This window comes from Carcharodon carcharias, chromosome 18 (genome assembly GCF_017639515.1).
Source record: "Carcharodon carcharias isolate sCarCar2 chromosome 18, sCarCar2.pri, whole genome shotgun sequence".
Lineage (NCBI taxonomy): Eukaryota > Metazoa > Chordata > Chondrichthyes > Lamniformes > Lamnidae > Carcharodon > Carcharodon carcharias.
Window position 1 is genome coordinate 12,185,250 of NC_054484.1, and position 20,878 is coordinate 12,206,127.

Sequence of the window (20,878 nt, forward strand, 5' to 3'; positions counted from 1 at the left end):
TGCAAGCTGTAGTAGGATTTGAACCCATGTCTCTAGAACAGTTGTTGAGGCTTCTGGATTACTCGTCCTGTAGCATAACCGCTATGCTATTGTACCTTTGTTTAGCTAAGATTCGATATAAGTTAACTTGAAACTCAGACATGAAGTTTTCTTTAAAGCACTTTTCTGTAGTAATGGCAATTTATTTTTTTCCCTATTCTCTAGCATCAACAGACACTACTGAACCAACTGAGGGAGGTCACTGGTACCAATGACATCCAATTACTGCAACAAGCTTTACAGGTACTGTACAGTTTACAAGCAAAGGACCTCTTTGTTCAGCTCAGAACTATATTGCAATTTATTGAACATAATGTTCCTGTATTAGTAGACTTTATTTGTTCTCTGTAGCTTACGTTGACATGGCAGCATTTATTGCCCATCCTGTAGTTGCTCTGGGCTGTTGGTGGTGGTCCTTGTCCTTGAACCATTGCATTTTTTTGATGATGGTGCTGCCATGATGGTTTTAGGTAGGAGATGCCAGGATTCTGGCCTGTTGACGGTGGGACACTTTTGAAGGTTGATCAAAATATGATGACCTATCGACTGTACATCACTGTTACAACGAACTGGGTTTTTTTTTACATTTTTTCATGGGATGTGGGCATCTCCGGCTGGGGCTGCATTTTTATTGCCCTTCCTTAATTTCCCTTGAGAAGCTGGTGAGGAGTCACCTCCTTGAACTGCTGCAGTCCATGTGGCATAGTGCTGTTAGGGAGGGAGTTCCAGGATTTTAACCTGGTGATAGTTTGTGAATTCCTCATCCTCTTTGAGCTAGAAATTCTGCCTGGTGAAAATAATTCTGGCCTTGCTGATATTTGGAAGATGACAAATAGAAGGCCAGATAGAAAAGCAAAAAAAACTGCAGATGCTGGGACTTTGAAGCAGAAAATGATGGACATACCTCAGTAGGTCAGGTAGCATCTGTGGAGAGAGAAACAGAGTTTCAGGCTGATGACCTTCCATGAAACATTGCCAAATAACAACAGTTCTGCCCTTGTCAGCTGGTTTCATGACACTGTTAGTGTTGGACCTGATAGAATGGAGTGCTGCAAATTCAGATAGGTTAGTTTGAGTGGGAGGAGCAGAGAAATTGAGATGACCAATGTAATGATTTTGACGGAAGGTCATAATCTGAAACTATTTCTATCCGCAGATACTGCCAGACATGCTGAGTATTTCTGGCATTTTGTTTTTATTTAAGATATCAGATGGATTGGTAATAGAAGAGTAATCCCTTCCCTGATAGGCACATTAGTAACCTTTTTGCGGAAACCTAAAGGCCGTGTCAGTTGCCCTCCCTTTTTGGCTGTAGGGAAGTGCCTGTGCCAACTCTTTGATAGAGCTATCCAGTTAATCCCACTTCCCTGTTCTTACTACATAGCCCTGCAAATTTTTCCTTCTCAAGTAAATATTCAATTCACAAGTTACTACTGAATTTGCTTGCAGCACCTTTTTCAGCAGTGCATTCCAGATCTTAACCGCAGCCCAACTAAGAATCAACTGGCTCTTGAACTGGAGAGGCTATCACAGGCAAACCTAACCCTAAGCCAGCAGCAACATAAATATTTTTACCAGGAATGATTAGGACTGGGAAACCTGGCTTATTTATTCCCTTTTCTAGTCTAGAATGCTGCAGACAATTGCAGTGCTCTAACTGACACCCTGATTAAATCCACACAGGCTAAGATTCAAAGCTGGGATCTTCTGGCCAATCAGAGAAACAGTTCTTCACTTCACCTGTATCACTGGTGCCACACATTCCAATTGTTTGAAAGAGGGGTGGAAGTAAATTCCATAGTAATTTTGAAAAGGGAATTGGATATTCACTTGAAGGAAAGACTTGCGGTACTATAGGGAAAGATCAGGGGAGTCAGACTAATTGGATTGCTCTTTCAAAGAGGTGGCACAGGCATGATGGACCAAATGACTTTTTTTCTGTTTTTTATTATTCCATGGGCTCACACATAAAGGCTAGCCACTTGAATGAGGCACTTGAATTAAGTGGCTTGTCCAAGAATGATCATACCCCTGTAGGAGCGCAGAGGAGAAAATTAGCATATAACATTGTACGCATTCAATCCATTTCATACAATGTGGTTTATGACACAGTCTTAGGATAAGGGCATCATTGGCAAATCCAGCATTTATTGCCTATCTCAGGTTATCCGAGATGGTGGTGGGCCAACTGTGTGTCTTTCTGGCCAACTTCGGAGGATAGTTAAGAGTTAACCACTGTGATATGGGACAGGAGTCACATATAGGCCAGATAGGGTAAGGGCAGCAGATTTCCTTCCTAAGTGAACCACTTGGATTTTTAATGACAATCCGATGGTTTCAAGGTCACTTTGACTGAACACAGATTTTCTATTTCCAGTTTTGAAAAAAAACTGAATTCAAATTCAAGCTGCCAAGATGGGAATTGAACTCCTTCTCTAGATTATTTGTCTGGTTCTCTGGATTACTAGGTCAGTAGCACTAATGTACTGTACTTGTCATTTAATGGTAGAGATAGTTCAGATTATTGTGGATTGTGTGAAAAACAAAATGAACCTGTGCAACCCTGACAGCATTGTGATCTATTGTGAATTGCTCCTATAAAAATCTTGTGTAGCGTCACAGCTGTACTGTCATTTTAGCAAAGACAAAGTCCTAATTGGCTGACGTAATTGCAGTCTGTTGAGTTAAAATGCGGTTTGGCTCACGAGGATGATTGATTTACTTTCAATCGTACAAAAAAAAGTTAATTGACTGGACAAGAGAGGTAAAGCCATCAACCAACAGCCAGCAACCTGCACACTGATCAAACAAATCGCTCAGTCAACCCTCCCCCCACCCCCACCCCTCCCCCCACCCCTCCGCATCCCACCCTCGAAAGTTATCATTCATGGAATAGTAAAGCTGATTAGTTTGCTCAAAATTTTGCCCAACTTCTTTTGCTGGCAGTTACTTGTAAAAGCCCTCTGCATTAATTCAAAAGATGTGTCTCCATTTAAAAAGTTGCTTTATATCATAAACAGATTCTTCAGTTACGTAAAGTGATTAGAGAATCTGTGTTGTTCCTTTGAGAGACTTAAGAGCAGAGACTTTATAGAAATTATCATATCATGAAGGATTTTGATAAAGTAGATAAGGGGAAACTTGCGACTGGTAGAAGGGCCGGTAACTCGAGGATACAGATTGATGATAAGTGGCAAGAGAAATCGTGTAGAGATAATTTTTTTTCCCCGCAGTGAGTTATTGTGATCTGGAATGAGCTGCCTGAAAGGGTGTTGGAAGCAGATTCAATAATAACTTTCAAAAGAAATGAAAAAAAGTGGTAGGGGTGTGGGACTAATTGAATAGCTCTTTAAAAGAGCAGATGTTGGCAAGATGGGCCGAATGGTTTCCTGAGCTGTATCATTCTATGATTATCGGCTAGTCATAAATTTACCTACTTTATCTTAGAAACCCCCAAGTGCAACTTCCTTTTGCATAAAATAGAATTAGGCCATTCAGCCCCTTGAGCCTTTTCCATTATTTAGTGAGATCATGGTTGATCTATATCCTATTCCATTATACCCTTAGCCAGCAAAAGTCTGTTGCTCTCCAATTTTTAAATTATTAATTGAGCTAGCCTCTGCTGCTTTTTGCAGCAGAGTGTTCCATACTTCACCCACCCTTTGCCTGAAGAAATACTTTTGGCATTCTCCACAACCCTACTGTGAAGCTGTCTGGTTGTTGCAGATTAAGCTCCACAAATACTAGAGAGGCCCAGAACCTGAGCTCTGCCAGCCTATGACTTACTTGGCTGTCTGCACATAAGATACAGAGAATGTGACCTTGGATCCTGGCTGACCAAATAGGTTTTTCCCTGTTGTAGGTTTTCTTCTATGATGTATGACTCTATGGTAACTGCAACAAATGCTTTTGATGTCCAGTCCAAATATGTTTCCTCCCTTCCTTTCCCCTTCCTCTGTGAAAAGAGCTGCAGAATAATTTTCCATTTGGGTGTGTGCTGGTGTAAGACATTGATTGGGCCAGGATTAGAGCAGCGCTTGCAGTTTTGGACCCCCCATTAGAAAGAGGATATTGGAGCCATGCAAAAGGCACAATTACTATTCATCAGAATGACTCCAGCAATGACAGCTCATTGTTCTGGAGAATGGCTAGAAGAATTGATGCTTTTTCACTGACACAGAGCAGGTTAAGGAGGATCTAATTGAGATTCTCAGGCTATGAAAGACTTTGGGTGGATAAACAGTGATTGATTGATTTCACTCATTGAGAAATCACTAACAAGGGGCATGAACTCAATTATCAGCCAAAGAGTGGAGGGGTGGGCAAAAGAATTTTTTTCTAAGTCCTTTATTAGAACACTGTGCTTTACCACAAGTGTACCGTGAGGTTGTGACTGTCAAGTCATTTGAAAGGGAATTGGTTAGGTATTTGAAAGGAAGAATAAAAAAGACTGCATGGAAAATACGTTAAGAATAGATAATTCCAGTTGAATAGCTAGTAAGCACATAAATATGATGGACTGAATGGCACCCTGCACTGTAATTTTTATAATTGTGCTTCGCGCTCAGGCCCAAGTTGTCATTTGTTCCCACCTTGCAAAATTAAAAAAGAGAAAGTGAGTTGTTGCTAAGTTATGATGATGTATTTAGACATCACAAACTAATGCTGATATTCTTGTGTGGGCTACGAAGCATTGTAATAGGAGTAATGGCTGTTTGCCAGTGTCAAGTCAGTACATTTGGTTGTATGCAGAATATCATATTCAGCTACGGATGGGTTGCATACCAATAAAAGGTCACAGCATTTTAGATGAGCATTTAGTTGCTAAGACACTGATCACTCCAGTAGTATTATAACCAGGTTTATTTAGCATGTTAGTGCCAATATGCCAGCTGAAAAACATTTATTCAAATCCATTTTAATGTATAAATGAATCCTTGTGTAACACTCTTAATTTGTCCTCTCCACAATGTTCTTGAGTCAGCTACCACGACCACATCTTGGATTTATATTGTGCATTTAAAGCCCACCATCACCAGTGATGGACCTGTAGCCAGCAGTACTTCACCCCCAGAGTAGCACAGTTGATGTTGTTGTGGGATCCCTGTGTCCTCCCTCATCTTTGGAGTGATCAGATCGGGCTTCTATTTCGTAGAATTGTAAAATGATACAGCACAGTCAAAAGACCATTAGCCATCATGCCTTTGCCAGCTTTTAGATAGCAGTATTCAATTAGTCCCACTCCTCTGTTCTTTCCCCATTGCCTGTATTTTCCTTCAAGTATTTAATCAATTCTGTTTTAGGAAAGCCTGTGTTGGTGGAAGGCACTATATAAATGCACGTCTGTCTTCTTTCTTTTGACAGATACTATTAAATCTGCTCTGCCAGCACATTCCTGATCACATTAACTCATTGTGCAATAAGTGTTTCCTCATGTAACTTCTGGCTCTTTCAATATCTTATTCAAAATGACAGATCCTCCAACAGTGCCGCATTCCCTCAGTACTAGATTGAGTTGCTAGCCAAGATCACAGTCCTGGCGTGGAGCTTGAACCTGCAACCTTCCTGATTCAGGTGTGAGTGCTTCTGAGTGAGCCAAGCTGCCTTGTGAAGCCTAGCTTTTAACCATGTGAAAGAGATGGAGAGTAATCCCTTAGCTCTATTGAGAGTCAGAAGCTTGACACCATCCAGGACAAAGCAGCCCGCTTGATTGGCACCCCAGCCACAAACATTCACTCCCTCCACCGCTGGCACACAGTAGCAGCAGTGTGTACCACCTACGAGATGCACTGCAGGAATTCACCAAGGCTCCTTAATTGGTCATCTCTCGTTATCTTGAGAAGGTGGTGGTGGACCTACTTGAGCCACTGTAATCAAAATTACTTTTAATCATTTCAGTGGTTTGAAACAACTGAGTGGCTTTCTAGATCACTTCAAAGAGGTCAGCCACACTGATGTGGAAATGGAGCCACAGAGACCAGATAGCAGGTTCACTTCTCTGATTAGTGAAGCAATTGGATTTTTACAATAATCTGACAGCTTCATGGTCACTTGCTAAACCAACTTTTTTTACTTATAGATTTTATTTCAAACTCAATTTAAATCATCTGTGCTAATTTAAAAAAAAGGCAACTTTGAATAAGCCTCAGTGTTTATTCGTAAGAATACTATGCAGTTTGGAGTTTGTTACAAGGAAGTTCACAAGGAACCTTGGAATTCAGATGGTATGGACTCTGTTCATGGGGTTATTGAAACAGCAGTAGGAGTTGCATTTACCTATTACCCTTAGCATAGGAAGGCTACTGAGACAATTTCCTAAAGGCCTAATAACAAAAAGGTCAACAATAGGATGCTGTGTCAAAGAAGGAGCTTATTGGACATGAGGAACAAAAGTTGATCAAAAAGGCTGTTTTTAAGAATGTTAGAGGAAGAAGACAGGTAAAAAGCAGAGGGGTTTAGGGAATTCTGGAGCATGAATTCTACATGCTTATAATGGTGGGGCAAAGGTAAACAAGGCTCAGTCAAAGGACTAGCACATTTGGGGATAGGTAGTACTGGGAGTTGGGGGATGGGGATGACATTACAGGGGTGGAAGTAGGCTGTTTCTGACAGACTTTTCTGGGGTTCAGCTCATATAAGACCCAAAAGTCGCAAAGTGATTCAACCTAAGACAGTAGCTGGGGTTATTGATGGAACTATTGGCAATGGTCTAGAGTAGGTGCGGGTGGAAGCAGAAGGTGATAACATTAGTTTTCTCATGACTGGATGTTGGATAAGCAGTCTTTCAGCAGCAAGACAGATAATTGATAGATGGTTTGAGCTGGATGTTTTTGGTGCAAAACGTGAATGCCGACCGCATTTCTGCAGATGATTTTGTCCAGGAGCAGCATGCCTATGGGGTAAATGGTGAGACCAGGGAATAGGTGCTTCCCCCTATGACATTTGTTCCAGCCTCATTGCTCTGTCTGCCTGGTGCTCATTCCAGCTTGTCTGCCTCTATGGACTCGCTTTGACAATGGGTATGCTGAATTTTTGTTCAAAGTCTAGAAAATTGTTGACTATTAACTTAACGCTCATGCTTTTTGCAGGCAAGTAATGGGGATCTTGCAGAAGCTGTTTCATTCCTGACGGAGAAGAATGCCAAAGCACCACAACAGGAAGAAGCCTACTATCACACAGGACAAACCAGCAACGACCGTTACATTAGTGTGGGAAGCCAGGCTGACACAAGTAAGTGACATATGGGAGGAGGGCTTGTTATGGAATACAAGCCTCAACAACAAAACTGCCTCAAGGATGAATAACCACCCAATTTTGTAGCATTTCCAAACTTGCTGTTACTTCTCCTTTATACTAACTTCATCACAGATGACAGGTTGTTTCAGTGTTTGCACCATTTGAACTGTTGTTCTGTTTCAGTTGTCTTGCACCATAATGTGCCCAAACCTTTGACAGCGACACTAAAGGTAATGATGAGCAGCTGAACCCTCGTGTAGCATCTGTGTTAGATATTTTCACTTAAAAATTTGAAAACGGAGATTGGTCACTTTTTCAACATAAAAACAAAAATGCCTGGAAAAACTTAGCGGGTCAGACAGTATCTGCGGAGAGGAACACAGTTGACGTTTTGAGTCCGAATGACTCTTCATCAGAACTAAGGAAAAATAGAAAAGAGGTGAAATATAAGCTAGTTTAAGGGGGGGGTGGGACAGGTAGAGCTGCATAGAGGGCCAGTGATAGGGGGAGATTACCAAAAGATGTCAAAGACAAAAGGACAAAGAGGTGTTGACGGTGTTGATATTAGCTAAGAAATGTGCTAATGGTGACATTAAGGGTAGAAAGCAGGATGAGCAAGATACAGATAGCCCTGGTGGGGTGGGGGGAAGGGATCGAAATAGGCTAAAAGGTAGGGATAAAACAATGGATGGAAATACATTTAAAAATAATGGAAATAGGTGGGAAAAGAAAAAAAATATATAAATTATTGGAAAAAGGGGGATTGCAAAGGGGGTGGGGATGGAGGAGAGAGTTCATGATCTAAAACAAAAACAGAATTACCTGGAAAAACTCAGCAGGTCTGGCAGCATCGGCGGAGAAGAAAAGAGTTGACGTTTCGAGTCCTCATGACCCTTCGACAGAACTTGAGTTCGAGTCCAGGAAAGAGCTGAAATATAAGCTGGTTTAAGGTGTGTGTGTGTGGGGGGCGGAGAGATAGAGAGACAGAGAGGTGGAGGGGGTTGGTGTGGTTGTAGGGACAAACAAGCAGTGATAGAAGCAGATCATCAAAAGATGTCAACGACAATAGTACAATAGAACACATAGGTGTTAAAGTTAAAGTTGGTGATATTATCTAAGCGAATGTGCTAATTAAGAATGGATGGTAGGGCACTCAAGGTATAGCTCTAGTGGGTTTTTTTTTATTTTTTTTTTTAATAATGGAAATAGGTGGGAAAAGGAAAATCTTTATAATTTATTGGGAAAAAAAAAGAAGGGGGGAACAGAAAGGGGGTGGGGATGGGGGAGGGAGCTCATGACCTAAAGTTGTTGAATTCAATATTCAGTCCGGAAGGCTGTAAAGTCCCTAGTCGGAAGATGAGGTGTTGTTCCTGCAGTTTGCGTTGGGCTTCACTGGAACAATGCAGCAAGCCAAGGACAGACATGTGGGCAAGAGAGCAGGGTGGAGTGTTAAAATGGCAAGCGACAGGGAGGTTTGGGTCATTCTTGCGGACAGACCGCAGGTGTTCTGCAAAGCGGTCGCCCAGCTTACGTTTGGTCTCTCCAATGTAGAGGAGACCACATTGGGAGCAACGAATGCAGTAGACTAAGTTGGGGGAAATGCAAGTGAAATGCTGCTTCACTTGAAAGGAGTGTTTAGGTCCTTGGACGGTGAGGAGAGAGGAAGTGAAGGGGCAGGTGTTGCATCTTTTGCGTGGGCATGGGGTTGTGCCATAGGAGGGGGTTGAGGAGTAGGGGGTGATGGAGGAGTGGACCAGGGTGTCCCGGAGGGAGCGATCCCTACGGAATGCCGATAAGGGGGGTGAAGGGAAGATGTGTTTGGTGGTGGCATCATGCTGGAGTTGGCAGAAATGGCGGAGGATGATCCTTTGAATGCGGAGGCTGGTGGGGTGATAAGTGAGGACAAGGGGGACCCTATCATGTTTCTGGGAGGGAGGAGAAGGAGTGAGGGCGGATGCGCGGGAGATGGTCCGGACACGGTTGAGGGCCCTGTCAACGACCGTGGGTGGAAAACCTTGGTTAAGGAAGAAGGAGGACATGTCAGAGGAACTGTTTTTGAATGTAGCATCATCGGAACAGATGCGACAGAGGCGAAGGAACTGAGAGAATGGGATGGAGTCCTTACAGGAAGTGGGGTGTGAGGAGCTGTAGTCGAGATAGCTGTGGGAGTCGGTGGGTTTGTAATGGATATTGGTGGACAGTCTATCACCAGAGATTGAGACAGAGAGGTCAAGGAAGGGAAGGGAAGTGTCAGAGATGGACCACGTGAAAATGATGGAGGGGTGGAGATTGGAAGCAAAATTAATAAATTTTTCCAAGTCCTACGAGAGCATGAAGCGGCACCGAAATAATCATCGATGTACCGGAGAAAGAGTTGTGGAAGGGGGCCCCCACCAGCCTCCGCATTCAAAGGATCATCCTCCGCCATTTCCGCCAACTCCAGCATGATGCCACCACCAAACACATCTTCCCTTCACCCCCCTTATCGGCATTCCGTAGGGATCGCTCCCTCCGGGACACCCTGGTCCACTCCTCCATCACCCCCTACTCCTCAACCCCCTCCTATGGCACAACCCCATGCCCACGCAAAAGATGCAACACCTGCCCCTTCACTTCCTCTCTCCTCACCGTTCAAGGACCCAAACACTCCTTTCAAGTGAAGCAGCATTTCACTTGCATTTCCCCCAACTTAGTCTACTGCATTCGTTGCTCCCAATGTGGTCTCCTCTACATTGGAGAGACCAAACGTAAGCTGGGCGACCGCTTTGCAGAACACCTGCGGTCTGTCCGCAAGAATGACCCAAACCTCCCTGTCGCTTGCCATTTTAACACTCCACCCTGCTCTCTTGCCCACATGTCTGTCCTTGGCTTGCTGCATTGTTCCAGTGAAGCCCAACGCAAACTGCAGGAACAACACCTCATCTTCCGACTAGGGACTTTACAGCCTTCCGGACTGAATATTGAATTCAACAACTTTAGGTCATGAGCTCCCTCCCCCATCCCCACCCCCTTTCTGTTTCCCCTTTCCTTTTTTTTTTCCAATAAATTATAAAGATTTTCCTTTTCCCACCTATTTCCATTATTAAAAAAAAAAATAAAAAAAAACCCACTAGAGCTATACCTTGAGTGCCCTACCATCCATTCTTAATTAGCACATTCGCTTAGATAATATCACCAACTTTAACTTTAACACCTATGTGTTCTATTGTACTATTGTCGTTGACATCTTTTGATGATCTGCTTCTATCACTGCTTGTTTGTCCCTACAACCACACCAACCCCCTCCACCTCTCTGTCTCTCTATCTCTCTGCCCCCCACACACACACCTTAAACCAGCTTATATTTCAGCTCTTTCCTGGACTCGAACTCAAGTTCTGTCGAAGGGTCATGAGGTCTCGAAACGTCAACTCTTTTCTTCTCCGCCGATGCTGCCAGACCTGCTGAGTTTTTCCAGGTAATTCTGTTTTTGTTTTGGATTTCCAGCATCCGCAGTTTTTTTGTTTTTATCTCGTTCATGATCTAAAGTTGTTGAACTCAATATTGAGTCCGGAAGGCTGTAATGTGCCTAGTCATTGGTCACTTTTTGTTGGACAAGGTTATTAGCCTAAAAATTAAGCCAGGACTTCAGAAGTGAAGTTAGGAAACACTTTGACATGGAAAGGGTAGTCGTAGTTTGGAACTCTCTTCCATAAAAGGCAATTGATACTAGGTCAATTGTTAAATATTAAATCTGAGGTTGATAGATTTTTGTTAACCAAAGATAATAAGGGACTTTGAACCAAGTTGATATGGAGTTAGGCTTCAGTTGATCAGTCCAGTTGGTTGGTGGAAAAGGCTCAAAGAGTTTAATGGCTTGCAGCTCTTCCTATGTTCCTGTATTTCCTTGGGTTTACAGATGAAAAATAATTTTACAGTAAATGGCCCCACAGTGTACCTTTAATTGAATGCAGTATCTTGGCCTGTTGAACAGTTTGAATGATCCCCAAGGTAGGTCCCTGGCAGTGTTACAATATTTAAGTCTAACCCAGATACTTTGCTTGGGGTAATGTGACTGGCCTCTCCTGTGAATGGATTCCACACCCTTTACGACAGAGAAATTTACTTTCACATTGCAATATCCGGATGCATGATAGAGTGACCTGGGCAACGTACACTGTAAACTTTGAAATACCTTTGGAACGTGATACTGCAGTCACCCACATGTGACCTAATGTATGCTTCAGTCTTCTGAAATCTGACGAGCGCACTGCTAAGATGAGATCAATGTAAAATTACATTGTCTATTTTAAAGGTTATAAGTGGTTGAACAAAGTAGTGTTTCCAGATTCCGAACTTGTGTCATGTGTTCTGTCACAAAACAACCTTCTTAGTGGAATAAATACTTTGCTTCTTTTTTGATTATGTTTAGCTGAAATGTAACTTGACTGTAATATCTAATTTTGGCCCAGGCCCTTTCATACTTTTGCAGAGGGTGATACTCTCTTTCGTTGTCTCTATTCAACAGGCACTTGAGGGCTTGACCTGATTCCTTTGTCCAGGGGTTGTAACGTAGAGTTGCCAATTAAAAGTGCCTTCTCCTGAAAGCTAACCTTGCTGTTACCAAAGCGATCAGGGCTCACTCAACAAATTAAGTATGGATAGTGTGTAGGAAAGTCTGAAACCTCAATGTTTGATCAGAAGGCAGGCATATTCCAAAGACCAGTCTGGCTGGTTTGGCTAAATGTACACCATCTTCCCAGCTCCCCACACCTCCTGATAGTATATGAAACCATTGATAATTAATTCTAACTTAGTGTTATTAATTTCAAAACCTCCCTGAACTAAGCTATGTCTTCGTGTAATCTTGAGGTGTGTATCATCAGCCAGCCTGGAGTGTTTAGTCTTTCCAGCCTGCAGAAACAGCTAGCAGTAGCCCATTTTAATTGTCCGTTTTAAAAAAAGGAAGGGAGAAAACAGGGAATTGCTAACCGGTTAGACTAACGTCAATAGTAGGGAAAATCCTGGAGCTTATATTAAAGGATGTGGCACCAGGATACTTAAAAATTATTAACGGATTTGACAAAGTCAGCATGGATTTATGGAAGGGAAATCATGTTTGATAAACCTGCTGGAGTTTTTTGAGGACATAACTGGTAGAATAGATAAGGGAGAGCTAGTGGATGTGGTGTATTTGGATTTTCAAAAAACTTTTCTTAAAGTCCCAGATAAGAGGTTAGTGCGCAAAATTAAAGCACTTGGGATTGGAGGTAATATGTTGGCATGGATTGAGAACGTGTTGACAGACAGGAGACAGAGTAGGAATAAATGGGCCTTGGAGTGGCAGCGGTGACTAGTGAGGCACTGCAGGGATCAGTGCTTGGGGTCCAGCTGTTCACAATTTAGATCAATGATTTAGATGAGGGAACCAAATGTAATATTTCCAATTTTGCTGACGACACCAAACTAGGTTGGGATGTGAGTGATGAGGATGTAAAGAGGGGGAGGTGGTGACATAGTGGTATTGTCACAGGGAGACCCGGGTTCAAATCCCTCCATGGCATTATTGAATTTAATAAAAAAAAAACCTGGAATTAAAAGTCTGATGGTGACTGTAAGACCATTGTTGATTGTTGTAATAGGAACTCAAGACCATGAGGTGCTGTAGGCTATCAGCAGCAGCAGAATTGTACTCAACCTCAATCTGTAACCTCATGATCCCCCACTCTACCATTAACACCAAGCCAGGGGATCAACACTAGTTCAATGAAGAGTGCAGGAGGCATACCTAAAAATGAGGTGTCAACCTGGTGAAGCTGCAACACAGGACTACTTGCGTGCCAAACAGCAAAAGCAGCAAATGGTAGACAGAGCTAAGCGAGTCCACAACCAATGGATTGAATCTAAGCTGTGCAAGCCTGCCACATGCCAGTCGTGAATGGTGGTGGACAATTAAATAACTCACTCGAGAAGGACACTCCACCTTCAATGATGGGGGAGCTCAGCAGATCAGTGCAAAGATAAAGTTGAAGCATTTGCTACAATCTTCAGCCAGAAATGCCAAGTGGTGGACCATCTCTGCCTCCTCCCTAGCTTCATAGATGCCAGTCTTCAGCCATTTCGATTCAATCCACATGATATCAAACGGTTGAAAGCACTGGATACTGCAAAGACTGGCACGTGACAATATTCCGGCAATGTGCTGCAGAAATTGCCGTGACCCTAGCCAAGCTATTCCAGTACAGTTCCAACACTGGCATCTACCCAGCAATGTGGAAAATTGCCCAGGTATGTCCTGTACACAAAAAGCAGGACAAATCCGACACAGCCAATTACCGCCCTATCAGTCCGCTCTTGATCATCAGTAAAGTGATGGAAGCGGTCATCAACAGTGCTATCAAGCGGCACTTGCTTAGAAGCAACATGCTCACTGACGCCCAGTTTGGGTTCTGCCAGGATCACTCAGCTTCTGACCTCATTACAGCCTTGGTTCAAACATGGTCAAAAGAGCTCAACTCCCAAGGTGAGGTGAGAGTGACTGCCCTTGACATCAAGGCAGCATTTGACTCAATGTGGCATCGAGGAGCCCTAGTAAAACTGGAGTCAATGGGAATCAGGGGGAACACTTTCTGCTGGTTGGAGTCATACCTAACACAAAGGAAGATGTTTGTGGTTGTTGGCGGTCAGTCATCTCAGCTCCAGGACATCACTGCAGGAGTTCCTCAGGGTAGTGTCCAAAGCCCAAACTTCTCAGCTACTTAATTAATGACCTTCCTTCCATCATAAGGTTAGAAGTAAGGATTTTCGCTGATGATTGCACAATGTTCACCACTATTCGCAACTCCTCAGATACTGAAGCAGTCCATGTCCAAATGCAACAAGATTTGGACAATATCCAGGCTTGGGCTGACAAGTGGCAAGTAACAGTTATGCCACACAAGTACCAGGCAATGACCATCTCCAACAAGAGAGCTTCTAACCATTGCCCTTGACATTCAATGACATCACCATCGCTGAATCCTCTACTGTCAACATCCCGGGGGTTACCATTGACCAGAAACTGAACTGGACTAGCCATATAAATATTATGGCTCCAAGAGCAGATCAGAAGCTAGGAATCCTGCGAGGAGTAACTCACCTCCTGACTCTCCAAAGCCTGTCCACAATCTACAAGGCACAAGTCAGGAGTGGGATGGAATTCTCTTGCCTTGCCTGAATGAGTGCAGCTCCAACAACAATCGAGAAGTTTGATACCATCCACGACAAGGCACCCTGATTGATTGTCACCCCATCCACAAACTTTCACTTCCTACATGCACCGACAAAGAATGACAGTAGTTTGTGCCATCTACAAGATGCACCGCAGGAATTCACCAAGGCTCCTTAGACAGTACCTTCCAAACCATAACCGCTACCATCTAGGGGGACAAAGACAGCAGATGCGGAACACCACCACCTGGAAGTTCCTTTCGAAGCCACTCAGCATTCTGACTTGGAAATATATTGCCATTCCTTCACTGTCACTGGGTCAAAATCCTAGAACTCCCTCCCTAGCAGCACTGTGGGTGTACCTACACCACATCACCACATGGACTGCAGTGGTTCAAGAAGGCAGCTCACTACCTCCTCAAGGGCAATTAGGGATGGGCAATAAATGCTGGTCTAACCAGCAAAGTCCACATCCCTTGAATGAATTTAAAAAACTAGCGTGAAAGAATCTTATGGCTAAGTCATCGTTGATACACATGCTTAATTATTATCATCAGGCTTGCTGAACTATATTGACTCCTAGTCCATCAATGACCCAAATTTAAATTCTTAACCTGTGTTATGGCTTCGCCTCTCCCTTTCTCTGTAACCTCCTCCAGCCCTACAACCCTTCTGTGTTCCTCCAATTCTGATCTCTTGAGCATCACACCATTGTTAGTGCCCATTTCTTCAGCTGCCTCAGCTTTAAATATTGGACTTCCCTCTCTTAAACATCTCCACATCTTTGCCTTTCCTTTTTTTAGGACCCTCTTTAAAACCTGCCTAAGACCAGGCTTTTAGCCTCTAGCCTCTTAATCTCTTTGTGTCTAGGCGTGAAAGTGATTTGGTTTTTCTCCTGTGATGTATTTTGGGACATTTTGTGATGTTAAAGGCACTGTAGAAATGCTAGGTGTTATCATATAATGACAACAGGACCTTTGCAATACACATCAAAGTTTCATTTTCCCAGAAATAAAGCCTGCCTGTTCCTCTTGACTGTCCCCTTGATACTACACACACAGGCAGGAATCTACCCACAGGCAAATTGGCTTTGGTTCAACATTGTTCTTTCTATTCTGTTGGAGATGTTAGAGGCAGGGGTCAAGTGGGTACTTGTTGGTGAATTAAATTTTTGTGCTGTGATCTTTGTTGCTCACAGAGTACTCTGTTGAAAGAGGCCAGAAAGTCTTCACTGGTGCCATTCAAGGTGCAATAATGGCAAGATACAGATCCACATCTTGTGCAGCAACTGTCTGTGCAATTATCACCCTAAGTTAACAATATAATTCATCCTGCTCCTAGATCAGTTTTTGCCATATGGTTTTTGGGTCACCCATTTTACAGTATAGTACACAATACTTATCTTGGCCTCTACTGCTTCAAATCAGAGCTGCCAGTTCCTGCATTTTTCCTATTCTAAGAACCGGAGCTGAGTGAATTCTGTTTCTTCCTGCTGTAGAACTGCAAGTGGTGTCAGTTCTCTGCTGCTGCTTCATGTGTCCTCACATCAGGTAATTGGGGTCTTACACATGTAAGTAGTTATATTTGGCTGACCCTGCTTTGTAAGCTGCCTTGTCCATTGATATAAATGTTTTTTGGGAAGTGAGAGAGAGTGTTCCCATTTTCTCTCTCTCTACCCTCAACTTCTTCTCACTTGCTGGAGTATAGTTCTCATTTCAGCAATCAATTAGGAAGGCAAGTGGCATATTGGCCTTTTTTGCGAGGGGATTGGAGTACAAGAATAAAGAAATCTTTCTACATTTGTACAAGGTTTTGGTGAGACCACATCTGGAGTACTGAGTACAGTTTTGTTCTCCATATTTAGGAAAGGAGATGCTTGCATTGGGGGCAGTACAGTGAAGGTTCACTAAATTTGCCCCTGGGATGAGGAGGTTGTCCTATAATGAGAAGCTGAGTAAAATGGGCTGATATTCTTTGGAGTTGAGAAGAATGAGAGGTGATCTCATTGAAAATTGCAAAATTCTGAAGGGGCTTGATGAGGTGGACGCTGAGAGATTGTTTCCGCTGTTTGTAGAATCTAAAATGCGGGGGCACAGTCTCAGGATAAGGGGCTGATCATTTCGGACTGAAGTGAAAGGAAATTACTTCACTCAAAGATTTGTAAATCTTTGGAACCCTCTACCCCAGAGCATTGTGGATTCTCCATCATTGAATACATTTAAGATTGGGATAGACAGTTTTTGGTCTGTTAGGGAATTAAGGAGCATGGGGGAGTGGGTGGGAAAATGGAGTTGAAGCCCAAGATTAGCCATGATCGTATTGAATGGTGGAGCCAGTTCAATGGGCTGTGTGGTCTAATCCTGCTTCTGTATCTTGTGTGACCACTAACAACTTCCCAACAACTCAAGTGGCTCATGTTTGTGTGCAAGCCAGGAAAATAAGTGTCAAGAGAAGAATTGGACAATAATATCATTAAAGTGAGCCCAATCCTGTTCCTAAACACTCATTTTCCAGCAGCAGGTAATGAAGTCGAAATGGGTAACTTGGGTGAATTTCTTTTCCCACCCTAACATGTCATACAAAGGCCAATTCCAGCTTTGCTGATTTAAAAAAAATCATTCGTGGGATGTGGGTACTGCTGGCTAAGCCAGCATTTATTGTCCATCCCTAATAGACGATGAGAAGGTGGTGATAAGCTTCCGCCTTGAACTGCTGCAAGCCAGAGAGCACAGCTCATTGTGCACACGTTGGGAATTGAAACTGGGACTTACCAGTCTGTATAGCTCGACAGCATTACATTGTGCCTGTCTTCTTGACTACCACCTGCTTATCCCTTTCCTGAATCATATAGCACAGAAGGGACCATTTGGCCCATTGTGGATGTGCCAGCTCTCTGAAAGCACTAACTAATTAGTCCTACTCTTTCCCTATAGCTTTGCAAATTTTTCCTTTCCAAATATTTATCTAATTACCTTTTGGAATTTACTATTGCATCTGCTTTCACCACCCTGACAGGGAGTCCATTCCAGATCATTACAGCTCGCTGCATTAGAAAAATATCTCATCTCCCTCTGTTTCTTTTGTTTTGGCCTATTGTCTTTTTCTTTTGCTGTATCCTATAACAGAGGGTTCTTATTTCCAACTGTTCTGCTTCTAAAAAAAGATCCCACAAAGTGTTAACTTGTCTGACTGAAATGCAGGACTTTGCAGCTTTTCCAGTCTTTCTCATTTCAGACCTCTGGCACCTGAGGTTCTGATAATTTTGACTCTGAGAGTGACATGTACTTACTGCAAGTGCAGTCTTGTCGCTAGGCTTATTGTTTAGAATATTAGTACCAAAATTGTCAACACTGCCCTTGCTGTTGTCTTTTCTTCAGGGAAAATCATTCTTGAGCCAGTATGCTTAACGTGTGATGAATTTAATTCATCATTTGGGACCATAAGATAAGGAGTAGGCCATTCAGCCTCAACGAGCCTGTTCTGTCATTCACTGAGTGCATGGCTGATCTGACCTAACCCTAGATCCGCCTTTGCCCCAAATGCCTTAGATCTTTTCTATCAATTTCAGCAACAAAGAAACTCAAGTCAAGGGGCAGCTTCTTATATATTACCCAGTCCCTAGACCGTAAACCCCACAGCAGCTGCCTTGCTCATTGGTAAAGGCATTTACAGATGAAGGCACACAAGTTGCCTAATGATCCAGAGGAATCCCTCCCACTAGAAACCTGTGAAACATAATGACCTAATTAGTTGGATCTAAATTGCCTCAGGCCTGATGTCAGCCAATACAAGGTTTTTGTGCAGAAATGGTGATACATCCGAACAAATTCTGCCAACTCTGATTGGGCAGAGGCATCCCAAATAATGAATCATCTAGAATGCCCTCCACTTCCAGAACTATGAAGATCTGAAGGTCTTGAACCGGAGCTTGTAGCGAGCAGTAGCGAGGGAAGGTGCAGCGAAATGACAAGAAAAAAATGATGATTTAAAATTTATCGTTGCTCTAATCTCTCTGTTTGTGAAGAGAGTTATACACTCCTATCATTCTTTGTATGTAGAAATGTTTCCTAACTTCATTCCTGAAAGGTTTGGCTCTAATCTTTAGACTGAGCGTCTAGACTCACCAACCAGCAGAAATAGCTTCTCTCTATCTACCCTATATTTTTCCCTTAATACTGCACCTTAAAAACTTTAATCAAATCACCCTTTAACAATCTAAATTCCAGGGAATACAACCCTGGTTTATGTAATCTCTCCTCGTAAGTTAACTCTTGGGAGTTCAGCTAACATACTAGTAAATCTTTGCTGCACTCCCTCTAAGGCCAGAATGTCTTTCCTAAGGTGCAGTACTCCGAACTGCTCACAGTACCTCAGTTGTGGTTTGACCAGGGTTTTGTATAGCTGAAGCATGACTCGTACCTCCTTGTATTCTATTCCTCTAGATATAAAGGCCAGCATTCCATTAGCCGTTTTACTTATTTTTTTGTACCTGTTCTTGGCATTTTAATGAGCCTTTAATTGCTCCCCATCAATGAGCAGACCTGTAACCACCAGTGTTCATTCTAGTATTACATAGTATCAAAATATTCTCTCTAGTTTCAACCAAGGCCACTCATATATAGTGCCTGAATAAGCCAAATTCCAATTTTAATTACAGATGTTTCTGGGATATTTCAACGATCAAATCCTGCTGTTCCATTTCATTTTCTGTGAAAATTACAGATCACTTGCCTTTGATAAAACCCAGTTTTGGAAGGACTGAATATCTAATTGTATTACTGGATGTTTTTCTTCCTCATATGAATATTTCACTGACTAACTGTTTACACTTTGCTGAAATCCATGTAGCTGTGGTCATTTTACCTGTACTGACCGGTCCTTGTTACATTCAAAATAACTTTTTCTCTCCCCGTCCCATCCCTAACTCAAAGATTTTGTTTGTGGTGATTACAGATGTTATCGACCTTACTGGAGATGACAAAGACGACCTACAGAGAGCAATTGCCTTGAGTTTGGAGGAATCCAACCGAGCATTTAGGGAGACTGGTATAACAGACGAGGAGCAAGCCATCAGCAGGTAGGGAGTCAAGAGAGGATCCTATCACATCGAGGTTTTTAAAAAAAATGTCTTTTTTTGAGAGATTTTGGTGCCGAAGATAGAACACTTTCCATTTCAGACCACAGGGTGTTAATTTAACCCATCCAATTCTTTGCCTAATGAGCACACTGGAATGGGAACAGCTAAAATTGGAAATCATCTTACAGTCCTAATGTTCATCGGGTCTGCCCAGTTCTGATGCCACTTCACTGACTTTCAAACCACCCAAGGTTCCTGATATGGACAGACTGGAGCCTAATTGAAAAGTAAAGGTTGTGGCCTGATGATGCCATTTTAACCAGAATTCTGATGGGAGGCTTAATCTAGGTCAGTTCCTTGGGAGCCAGCAGGAGGAATCCTTGGGTCTATTCTAGCTTCTCTTTCCCTCTCAATAACAGTATATGTTTGGGAAGTCCTCCTCCTCTCCCCCCCGCCCCCTCCCGACCTCTCGGCCGTGCCCCACCCCAACACTTGCCTTATGCTGGCGCCATTCCCTTGCTTCTGGCAACATCCAGCTCTCACCCTGATTTTAGTTCTCGCCTGGAAATGTTGAAATGCGGCCCAGCAGTTACAATCGGACTCACCTCTCTGACTTCTAGGACCCCATACACTAATTCCTTCTCCGACTCTAATGGCAGCATCATGCACACTCACGCCAGGTGCAAATTGGATTAAAAGCAAAGGCAAACAACCTCAGCTCTTGTCTCAACCTCAACCGCAAAAAATAACATACTATGGCAATAGTATATTATTTGTTTCAGAGCCTCCTCTACATCTCATCTGTAGTCATCAATTACTGAACTAGACTCAGTTTTGTGCAGTGAATCAGCTTTGAGAGTGTGCAAACTCCGCCCCCTCCCCCCCGCCCCCTGCCCAGTACAGGTCCCTTATAACCAGCAGACAGGAGATGAGAAATTTCTTTGGTGAATCTATTGAATTGTCCACCAATGCTTCATTCATTGTTGACTATATTTAAGGTTGGAGACACAAATTTGTGATTTCTCAGGGAATCAAGGGATATGGGGAGCAAGTGGGGAAAATGGAGTCGATACCCAAGATCAGCCATGATCGCATTGAATGGCAGAGCCGACTCAACTGGCCATATGGTTTACACCTGCTCCTGTCTTGTGTTCATGTGGAACTCTTACCCGTCACTCTGGGCTGTCTCTAAACCTGTGTTGTAGAGCTGGAAAGCCAATGTAAAACCCACTGCACATGGCCCTGCCTTCCCCTCAAACTGCATTTTAAGGTGTTACTGCAGCAGGACTATCTCTTTTATTACATTGTGAAATGTTGTGGGGTGGCTTGGATGTTAGTTG

General features: G+C 43.0%; 1 protein-coding gene across 5 annotated transcripts in view; it reads left to right on the forward strand.

Moving 5' to 3' along the window:
* Positions 1 to 20,878, forward strand: part of usp25 (ubiquitin specific peptidase 25) — a 177,189-nt gene that overhangs the window by 23,822 nt on the left and 132,489 nt on the right. For all 5 annotated transcript variants that reach the window (XM_041210981.1, XM_041210983.1, XM_041210982.1 and 2 more), the window contains exons 2-4: positions 205 to 282; positions 7,128 to 7,269; positions 19,415 to 19,538. In XM_041210981.1, the coding sequence (XP_041066915.1) occupies positions 205 to 282; positions 7,128 to 7,269; positions 19,415 to 19,538 (344 nt within the window). The remainder of the gene's footprint in view (positions 1 to 204; positions 283 to 7,127; positions 7,270 to 19,414; positions 19,539 to 20,878) is intronic.